At 37.8% G+C, this 11,463-nt stretch overlaps 1 protein-coding gene across 1 annotated transcript in view; it reads right to left on the bottom strand.

Annotated features, from left to right (window-relative positions):
- Nucleotides 1-4,013: 4,013 nt before the first annotated feature.
- The window catches only part of PRKAR2B (protein kinase cAMP-dependent type II regulatory subunit beta), a 53,025-nt gene continuing 45,575 nt past the window's right edge, over nucleotides 4,014-11,463 (bottom strand). The window contains exons 9-11 of the mRNA XM_077338162.1: nucleotides 11,396-11,461; nucleotides 11,074-11,212; nucleotides 4,014-9,983 (exon numbers count right to left, since the gene is read on the bottom strand). Coding sequence (XP_077194277.1) covers nucleotides 9,850-9,983; nucleotides 11,074-11,212; nucleotides 11,396-11,461 — 339 coding nt within the window. The 3' untranslated portion in view covers nucleotides 4,014-9,849. The remainder of the gene's footprint in view (nucleotides 9,984-11,073; nucleotides 11,213-11,395; nucleotides 11,462-11,463) is intronic.

The raw sequence follows: 11,463 nt of genomic DNA, 5'->3' as shown, positions 1-11,463 counted from the left end.
GGAATGACTGCCTGTCACACGTTATTCGCGGAAAGTGGACTTGTTTTGATGGCCTTCGCACACTTGATTGGATAAATTGTTACGCCAGTCAGGTCGAACGAAGGAATCCAGACGGATTTTTTGCAATCCCGCCCCAACCCTAGGGGGTTATGGGACTTGTTGTTGCTCCCCGCGGGAAGCGAACTAAGTAGGCAGGCGAGGAACAACAATTCCCAGAAGGCGCTTGGTTGATGGTAAACAAGACTCTTAGGGACACGTGTATTTTATAGGTAGCAGATACTTCGACTATAGAGAATGCCCTTTCAATTTACTTAACTAGATTTTCTTATTCCGAGCAGGAAAATCCAGCTGCAAAAGCTCACTGAAAGTGCGGAAGGGGCCCTAGTTCCACCACAAACATTCAAGAACAGCTTCGGGGGAGCGTGTTCCCCCCCCCATGAGAATTATGCCTAGCATTCTGGAGACAAGCTAAGGGAGCACTGTCACACCATCAAGACTAGCAGGATCATGATAGCATGAATTTTCCTGGACGAAAGACCATTTAATCAGATGCACGAATCCTGACATCGGCTTGCAACGGTATATACATGAGCACAAAGAAGAAGAAGAAGAAGATAAATCATAAATTCAAATCATGAAGAAATGTATCAGATGCAACCTGTGAGATTTCTACCTATAGCTCAATGTTATACAAGATAGAAAAATCTATATTACAACAATAATGGATGTAGTTAGACTGTCTAAACGTGATATGGATAATAAGCCCATTGGCACCTGTAAGATCAACTAAATTTTATTCTAGGTGTAAGCTTTTGTGTGCATGCAGAATAAACTTTGTTGGTGTTAAAGGTGCCACTAGACTCAAACTGTTCTTCTGCTTCAGACCAACATGCTGCCTCCTGCAGTTTATCAAGCTATGCACATCACACAGCTGTGCATCCACAAACTTAGCCATGGACATGGACCTAAAGCTCTTTCAGTCTATAGTAGGTACTTCCACTTCTGCATCTTGATTTGTTTTGGAGAACAATAATTCAGAGAGTTGCCATAAATCTTAGGAGAAAAATTATGACCTTCAGGACAGCAGCAATATGCCACAGTTGACAGGCTGGCCCCAATGTAAATACCACACAAAAAGCCGGATCAGCACCCAGGATCCCAGAGCTCCACAAGGAGCATCTAACCCCTAAAGTATGGATGTGTTGTTTAAGCTCCCTTATTTAGAAGTGCAGCAAATTCATGGGGGAGGGGGACCTGTCACCCAAGGGTCAGACATGACCCGGTGCTTGCACAGGAGATACCTTTACCTATACAGTGACACTTATGAGCCTCTTGTGGTGCAGGGTGGTAAGGCAGCCAACGTGCTGTCTGAAGCTCTGACCATGAGACTAGAGTTGAATCACAGCAGCAGGCTGAAGGTCGATTCAGCCTTCCATCCTTCCGAGGTCGGTAAAATGAGTACCCAGCTTGCTTGCTGGGGGGTAAAACAGTAATGACTGGGGAAGGGAATAGCAAACCACCCTGTATTGAGTCTGCCATGAAAAAGCTAGAGGGTGTCAACCCCAAGGGTCAGACATGACTCGGTGCTTACACAGGGGATACCTTTACCTTTACAGTGACACTTATCAGGAAAGCATTCTTGCAGCACCAGTTCTGTGCAGATGCAAAAAAATGTAAATGGAAAAGTAAAAAAGATAAAGGTATCCCCTGGGTGAGCACCGAGTCATGTTTGACCCTTGGAGTGACGCCCTCCAGCGTTTTCATGGCAGACTCAATACAGGGTGTCTTGCCAGTGCCTTCCCCAGAAAAGTAGGTATCATTAAAATAGGGATAGAAAATAAGGCATACACTATCTATATACACATAGTCCCCTGCTTCCCCAGAGGGCAGATATGCCATATGGCTGTGGTCCCCAACCTTTTTATCACCCGGGTCCGGTCAACGCTTAACAATTTTACTGAGTGGGGGGGGGTAGTCTTTTGCCGAGGGACATCGCCACCGCCTGAGCCCCTGCTCCACTTGCTTTCCCGCCAGCACCCATGACTTCCTGCCACCCGCTGGGGGGCGCTGCCAGCAGCAGCTGCGCAGTGCCACGCCAAGGGGGAGCCCCAGCCATGGCAGCTGCTGGAGAGCACCAAAGGTGAGCCAGCGGCAGAGTGGCAGGGCAGCAGCCGGGGGGGAGCCACCACCCAGTACTGACTGATCCACGTAGCAGTCCCAGTCTCCACACCAGGGGTTGGGGACCACTGCATATGGGATGGACTGGGTTTTTTCTTTTTTTCCCCACCAGGTTGTTCTTAGTGTTATGTATTTTAATGGCGGGTTTAATGGGATGTTGTTCTTGTTAGGTTTTTATGCTGTAACCCGCCACAAGCCAGCTTGCCAAGTGTAGCGGGTAAGAAATAGTAGTGGTGGTGGTGGTGGTGGTGGTGGTGGTGGTGGTAGTAGTAGTAGTAGTAGTAGTAGTAGTAGTAGTAACACAATGAAGTTACATTTGGAATCCCATGTTTAATTCTGACCATCATGTTCCAAAGAGAATATTATAGAGCTGAAAGAGGTATAGAAAAGGACAAGCAAAATAATCAAGGAGATGCAATGACATAAAGGCAGGATTTTTTAGTTCAAGAAAGGTGCATTTCTAAAGGGAGGCATGATACAGTAATTTTAACATTATGACTGGAGAAAACAGACCTCTTCCTCTTGTATAATACCAATTAGAACCGAAAATTATGCACTGCAATTTCTGGCAGTAGATTCAGGTCCAATGAAAGAAGTACTTTATCATTTCAAGAAATATTGTTCTAAACAAAAAAAGTCAACTTTACATTTTTTGTTTGATATACTATTAATCTTTCCTAATCAAACTTTGTAGAAACAAAATCAGAATACCTACTATTGGCTTTACATCTGTTGAACTATTTGGTACCAAAAGGCTTGCTTTTTATACCAGCTATTGATCTAATTACACAGAATGTATCTTTTAATTCGTCCTACCAATTGAGATACTTATCATAATCATTTTCCAGCACATCAACATGTATACAATCCCACTATATATGAAAAAGATGGCATTTCCAATGCCATAGTGCTAATCATGCCCAACGTTGTATGTAATAGCTAATCTACTATGTGGCAAGAAGCATTAGTTAGTCATTTTCATTTAAAAATGCTTCCTTTGCAATAAATCTCTTATAGATAGAAAGGGTATTCCTCAAGGTATTTTATATAGAGTGTATCATCACAGTTCTGACCACTGAGGAAGACCCAGCAGGGTCAAAAAGTGTTTGGTGTTATGTGCTGTTAGTTCTGTATAGTTTTTATGAAGTTTTTATTCTGTTTTTAATTGTGCATTATAATAAACAATCAACAAGTTTTACATAATTTTATTGTACAGCTCAACTTCAGAGTTCCTTCCTAATAAATCTCTTATCACCAGGCATTTTTTTGTTTTGCTTTGGGCACATTGCTGGGTAATGTTCACTTTTTTTCTTCACACTGGTAAATGTATTGCGTAACAACACTGCCTGTCAACTTGTGTTTATGTATTGTTCTTTGTTCCTATGTAAACCGTCCTGAGCCTTTGGGGAGGGCGGTATATAAATATAATAAATAAATAAAGCTATAGTTTGGTTTCTGTAGACATGTAAAACAAAGGAATGGAATGTTTCAAAGATCCTCAGCTCTCTAAGCTTCACTGGTGTTGTGGGACTTGGTGCATATATACCAGATTTGCTGAGTAAGAACATGACAACGCTAACTCAATAGATGACAAGCCCTGATCCTCAAGACACTTTAAAATAGAAAACACCACACACTTGTCCTCAACTGGTTCAACCACAGTAATCATTTCCAGCAGAGGGAGTGCTAGTATTGTGTTCCATCTCAAAATACAGTTACAACATGACATTAAGTTTGTATGATTTTGTCACGGAAACCAAGATCTGATTCTGCTTCAACTTCCAAGAGTAAAAAATGTATCAAATGTTTGATGCAGTCCACAGACTCATGAAACATTCTGTATTCAAAATTATTTATTTTGTATTTTGCAAATCTTCACAATTTATAGGTACCATAAAAAAGAGGCATCAATAAAAAGACAACATTAAGATTCAGGAAGGGTGCTCAAAGAAATCTATTTAGGAAAAGCCACAAAACAAAGTCTATTTCCTAATTTGTTTTTTAATCCTGCTGTACCCAAAGGCAGGTTTACAGTGTTTCTAGAACAAAACATGAAACGCACATATACATATCGAAATAACTCCTAAATCCTACTAAATACATTCTTGCAATCAGTTCTTTTTTTTAAAACCTAGGTCATTACAAACCAACCTAAATAGGAATATGCAATGCCATGGGAAGGTGTTCAGATTTGGACTATAACTCCTAGGGAAAGTGGCACTGTTATATAGCAATGACATATGAAACTGAACATTTGTTCATAAAATCCAGCAATATATTCTGAAACTGGCTCTTCAAAATCTTAGGTAGAGTCAGTTCCTCTACTAGAGGTCTTGTTAATCAGAGTTTCTGGAGACTGAACTTGGAACCTGTCACTAGCCAATAATATACTCCATCACTAGGCTCTTTCCTCCCCAGTTTAGTGTTTCTATTATTTGGATTACTTAAACCCTTAGCCATCTACCTGAAAGACTGCACCATCTGTGTGTCCCTAATCTCACATCAACATTTCAGTGCATTTTAGACAAGTTGCACCTACACAGGACTAATCAGCTTGATCCTCTGCCCCTGCCCCCTGTGGACATGGACACTATACATGCAAGATCAATTATTTAAAACAAATTCAAAAACATTTTTTTCTTATAAGTATAGATTTTATTAGTATATACTAAATTAAACATTGACAATTTGCCTTTTTACCTCTCTTTTCCTCCTTCTTTAGCAATCTCTTTATTGGGCCTTTTTCAGTATTTGGCAATGCCTTTTATATGTCTGTACCCAGTGTATTTTATTATAGCTTATGTGTTAGTTCACTGCATCAAGTAGCCCTCTAGGGCCTATTCACTTTGGACATGGACCACTCAGTTCAGCTTGCTCCTGGCCATTAGCGGCACTCCAGGTCACTGGCCTATCAGGGATTTTTCAAGCAAGCTAGAGGGCTAGTCTAAGTAACCCTAGGAGTTGAGCATGCATAAAAAGGTTAAAGAGATATTAACGTGCAGCCTATTATCGTAACAATGTGAGGATAATTTAAAATATTCAAATATATAGAAATACAAGTGTTTATGGAAATACATGTGTTTATTTACAAGGGAAGTTAAAAACAATATAAGACAGTACTAGCTTCACGTACAAAATCAATCTAGCAAATACAGTATTTTAGGTAAATAGAATCATCACCACCTTATTACAACTGCATTGAACCAGGGCCTGCAGTTATAGATAAAATTTCAACCTAGCTCTGTGTTACATTGTATAAGATCAGTAAATTATTTAAAACAAATTCAAAAACATTTTTTTCTTATAAGTATAGATTTTATTAGTATATACTAAATTAAACATTGACAATTTGCCTTTTTACCTCTCTTTTCCTCCTTCTTTAGCAATCTCTTTATTGGGCCTTTTTCAGTATTTGGCAATGCCTTTTATATGTCTGTACCCAGTGTATTTTACAATCTATGTATGCTTATGTATGCCTGACCACTAAAGAAGTTAATTGTGCTGAAATGTGTTTGCTCCAGGTTATCTGCACCTTATTTAAAATTAAAATTTTCATAACTGATTTAGTACGTGAGGCTAGTATTAAGGTCTTATAGTGTTTTTGACTTTATTTGTAAATAAATACATATGTTCATATATATGAACACCTTAAATTACCTGTGCATTGTGTTTACAATAATAGGCCACACATTTATAACTCTTTAACCTTTTTGGGGGGCTCTTGATTCATTTTTGGGATGTTAAGTCCTTTCCCCTGTTTGGGGGTAAGCTAAGAATCCACAGTCAGCAACAATAGGTGCTCCTGCATCCCAAAACATATTATACACTTTCAGCTATGCAAAACATTATTTTTTAAAAAATCCTGGCTTTATACATGAAAGTTTCCAGATTATAAAACAAAACCTGATTTGCAGCATTCACCCAAAACCAGAAAGCGCCATATAACAAAAGACACTTCCCATGCTGCTACTCTCTGTTCATATAGTCAAGGTGTAAGAATTATTATTTATGACAAATGTATCCGATGAAGTGACATATCTGACCAAGCCCTGAACAAAGTTCTCCCTTGTCCCATTATATCTGCTGGGAAAGAGCTGAAAGATGCCAAACTTGTCCTTTGGTCATGTGATGGTTCACAAAACAAAGTGATATTGTCTAGTCTCTTCCATATATGCTACTTGAAGCATATGATTTTTTTGGGGGGGAGGGGGAGGGAGTAACATGGGAAACAGTATAATGAAAAATTGACTTAAACATTCCACAAGGTGCAAGCGGTATTGCTCTAACTTTTTGTGCAACTTTCAGGGACTTGGCCTAGAAACACACTTCTGCGATTAACTAGTTAGAAAATAATATTTTCAGGATTTTTAGAAGTATTATTGATTTGACTGAACTTGCCAGTGATAATTTCTTCCAAATATTTAAATGCTCCACTGTTCGACCTTAAGGTAGTTCAGTTCACCAGTACCATAACAGAAATAACTGGATTGGGTGTGTTCTTGTGATGAACGTTCTTAAAAATTCAGTTCTTAATTACAGTAAATTAGTCAAATCCAGAGTATCTTGAAACATCCATCTTGCTCCTCCATTTGTAAATATTAAAAAAATACAGAAAAGATGAGGAACAGTCCAAATATTTGGTAACTATGGGGGTGGAGTAAGTGTGCCACAAAAGTCAGCCATCTAGTGCCGTTTAGTGCTGTCTGTAACATTATGCAGGGTGTCTGCTTCAAGATTGGGAGTGGTTTTGCTCATGAACCTTATTTTGAATCCAGGCCATAGTCTGGTCCTCTCCTCTCCAGGGCAGTCCCTGACCTTCATTTTTCCTACTATTTGTTACACATCTGGCATGGGCTGGCCATCTACACTACAAACCACAGTACATATATTGTGAGAGTGTTAAGCTAATCTATGTCTCCAGCTGAATTAAACTTTCATATTTCTATCTCAGTATAGCTATGTAAGACATCCAAGCTTTGCTTATTGAATCTTCCCCAGAAAGTGATACTCTCAACTTACAGCACACATCACTTGTTGGTGGGAAAGAGACACCTCAATTCCAGGGCACAATCAATGATCAGAATTAAACTGATGTGATGATCCTCCATTAGCCACTATACACATAAACCAAGAGACCCTTTTCTCCCAGAGGTGGTCTTCTGCACTGGCATAGGCATAATTTTTGCCAAGAACCCTGTTTCCCCTTGCAAATTTCCTTCAAGTTTACTATGAGATCACCTCTTGCTATCAGGGAAGACACAGATGAACCCTGGAAGCTCAGATCTCATGAACTGAAGCAATCCTAAAGGAAATTATGTTATACTAACTGCTTGTGTCTATACACATATTGCAGCTCTACTATACATCACTAGCAGTGCAATTTTACAGAAAGATGAATGGTGTTTAATTCATTTGCATTGGTTCAATACACTTTCAAATCTAGAGTGTCAAATGGAACAGTGAGTATGTGCAAGATATTTTAACTATACAACATTAAGACTTGTGTTTGCTTTGAAAATCACTGTCAAATGTGTAATTCTTTTCTAACCAACATCAAATTATCATATAATATTTAACTGTAGATCAGTGAATGCCACAAAGGGTTGAGATCCAAAGTCTTATTTTAGGTTTAGCCCAAAGTTTGGGAATGTTTGATAAAATTTCCTCCCTCACACTCTCTTACGGGCAGACTCTCAAGCTATGTCAAATGTCTTTTGAATGTCCTTTATTATCAAAGCAGGTTTGGCACTTGATGGGGGAGGGGGCTGCTGTTCAAAAAACAAAAAAACTAAAATTCCTTTCAGCATGTGAAACTAAATTACATGGTTCTTTGAATCCAGGCTCAGGTAACTTAATCCTGAAAAGCCTTCTCAAATACAGAACACCATCACTTTTTAAATCGAAAACCAAAGGAATTGTATAATTTATATCATAAATATATGATATAAATAATTATATATTTATGATATAAATTATACAATACCAATAACATTGTTGAATAATAACAGCCTTATAGTGTAACTTTATAAATTCAGACCTTATCCATCACAAACTTTCAGATATATCATTACAATGACATTTATACGGATGAATACTCTTTCTTCACTAAGACAGAAGAAATAACTATCTGGTGAAACTAATATTTTATGTTGCAGGAAGTCTTTGGTCTTTAAAAGCCCAAAAGTGGCTCTAATACTTGTATTCCAACAAGCCTTCCCAAGGAAGAAAATGCTGTCTTTCAAAACTTAAGTGCTTTCCTGCAGATTATTCTGAGTCAACACCAGGTAAAGTTTGGCAAGTCAAGTTCGTCTAAAATGAAATTCAGACATGGCAGCTACCATGCGTACTCTTATTATGCAAACCTTTCCATGCATCCTATATGTCCATAGTTCAAGAATTCCTCAGGTCTTTCTGGCCTGTAAGAAGTCAGGACATCTAATAGTAAGAGGTGGGCAAGGAACTACATGGCAGGATTAGACCTGGCTTTAACTGGAGTGGTACAAGTCATGGTTTGCAGCATTACAGCTAAAACTGAACTATATAGTATTAGGACTACATAAATTCACTCCATGGAAAAATAGGAGAAACTGTTTAATAGAAACAAGATATAAAGTTTGGATTTAAAAAATAGCTAAACAAAAAATAGCAAAATAAATTAATGTGCGATATGGACATTCAAACCCAAGTAATTCCATCCCTACAGATCTGAAATGTCAGCTCTCAAAAGTAATCCTAGATTGCACCACAATAGGTTCTGAACACAATGCAAATTCTATGAAAATGTGGGATGTGACAATGGCCTATCCAAAGTTACTTTTTATTGAATCCTTTTAACTAATGAACATCTGAAATTAGTTTAAGAAACATACAAAATATGTAATGCATTTAAAAAGTATAAAAATGTGAACCTTTCACATTTCACGAGATATGCCACAGCTCCTTGTTTACAGATATAAATGTGGAATCCAATGTCTTATTAAGTAGAATTTACCAATTAAAATGAAAAGTTGAAATTAAGATATAAGTTATAAATTTTATCAAGAATGTGAAGCCATAAGGATTTTTTCAACACACCTTTGACAAATATCACTTTAAATCATGTTAATTCAAGGAGTTCAAAAGCCAAGTAAGTACTGTATGGCGGGTTTGGGTGCACTGACATGTTCATGTTATTTGAAAATACAAATAAACCCATAGTATGGTCCACAGAAGGAAAGCAAACAAACAAACAAAAAATTTGGTCTACATACTGTTTGCCTTGCAGCCATGGACTTCTTTAATTTAAACTTCTTAAAAAAAAAGGTGTTATAAAAGATCTGTTGTTTTTAAAGAGGTTGCTGAAGGACTGTGGTCCTAAAACTGTATACAAGATAAAGGCTGACAGGACTGATTTTAAGGACTATTGCCCAGAAATTGAGAGGTTGGTGGTTTAATACTTCTGCAAGACAGGGCAAGTGATATGATGTCACCTCTACTCCATTCAATGAGCCCTCTCAAAATACAGAAAAGGCCCCAAAAAAGTTTTTAAAAACTAAAGAAACCCAATCCCCTGTAAAATCACAGAAATAAAATGCTTAGCATCTACAGGAAGATAGATACATTTCCAGTGGACTAACCACTACCCGTGCTATTTCTCATAACAGACCTTGTGGCTTTGTACTGTACTTTAGTTCATGCACTGGAATCAGAAATGTCCATGTTTGTTCCAAACAGAGCAACTAGCTGTTCTTCATAGTTTGCAATGTTCCTTTTCATAATTTCCATACAAGGTCCCAAAAGCCTTTCGAATGCTTGTACATCCATAACTTTTTTCCAAAGACAGAAAGAAAAAAACAATATATGTTAAAATTTGGAGTCAGGGAGAAGTCTTACACTTCTTGTGTTTAGTGTTTAGGTTCTGAAAGGATTATTGGAAGGAGTTAAATCCAAGTACTCATTATTAGAGAGCTCACAGAACTAGATCTTTCACACCATCTTCTTCCCACATGCCCTGCTGAAAAGGCAATGCTAAGGAGCTATAGGATAATATCCACACACAAAAAAAAAAGGGAAAAAAGGAACCCAGGTATATTCTCCAAAGTTTTAGGGACTAAATAGAAATACAGAGACTGCTTTTAAAGTATAAACATTATCTACCCTGTTTTCTCTAATGTGTAAATTTATATATTTTAAAAAGAAAAATATAAAATCTCTTTGCTGACTGGGCTGTTTTACATTTCTTTCATTTTAGTCTGAGAAAGTTATTTTTCCTTAGCATCATATGGTTTATTTAGCAGGAATCATACGACTAAAAAAAATGTTCAAATTTTTTGTATCAGTCTACTGTTTGGAAAGCACATAATCCTTTGAAGTTTGAGATCAGTCAAATATAAATTCGCAGAACAGAAGATTTTTAATATTGGCGGTAACTGAAAGCAGATTCTCTGAGGTAGTATAGATGCTTAAGAATTGGTTGAAAAGAGTTGCACACTGTTTTTTATATTTTATACCCTGCATTTCTCCCCTAGCAATGGGACTCAAAGTGGCTAATGTGCAGTCATCAGCACAAAACCACTTCCCATGAATCTTTGAGACATGCTACCACTACCTCTGGGGGTTCACCATATTGTTAATTAAGGCTACAGTCATATTAATACACACCTGGGAGTAAGGCCCGCTGAACCAAGTAGAACTTGCTGCTGAGTGTACATGTATAGGATTGCATACCATTCTTCTGATATCACCCAAAAGCACACTAACAGATGCAGTAAGTTTTAACCTATCAATTCCACAGAATGTGTGAATGGAATGGAATGTGACTTTGCATTATCAAGGCAACATACTGTACAAAATAATGCAGTACCAACAAAAACTACATCACTCTTAATTAGTGAACAAAGCAAAATTTAAAGTTACCTAAACATTTGACTGTGCCGAGCGCAAATGCTGATGCAGCCCGAGGTTTGTTAGTTACAAGAGCAAGTTCACCAAAATACTGTCCTCTGGTGTACCGAGCAATTTCAACAGCTTCATTCTCATCTACATCCTGTTTACCCTGAAGTGTCAGGTAGGAAAGAAAGAAAACACATGGGGGACTTTAATGAATGGAGGTTTTACACCCAAATGAATGCTCAGCCCACTGCAATTAACAAAAGGGGTAATAAAAAATGCATACATCATCTTTCTCATGTCAAAAAACATTCAAAAAGCCTCAAGATTAAATAAAGACACAGCATACCTTTCTTTTCATTGTTATTCGTACTTCTCCAGATTCAACAATAAAGAAACAGTCGGCCATCTCTCCCT

Source organism: Paroedura picta, chromosome 5 (genome assembly GCF_049243985.1).
Source record: "Paroedura picta isolate Pp20150507F chromosome 5, Ppicta_v3.0, whole genome shotgun sequence".
NCBI lineage: Eukaryota > Metazoa > Chordata > Lepidosauria > Squamata > Gekkonidae > Paroedura > Paroedura picta.
The sequence above is the reverse complement of the archived record's forward strand: the minus strand, read 5'-3'. Positions and strand labels throughout refer to the sequence as shown.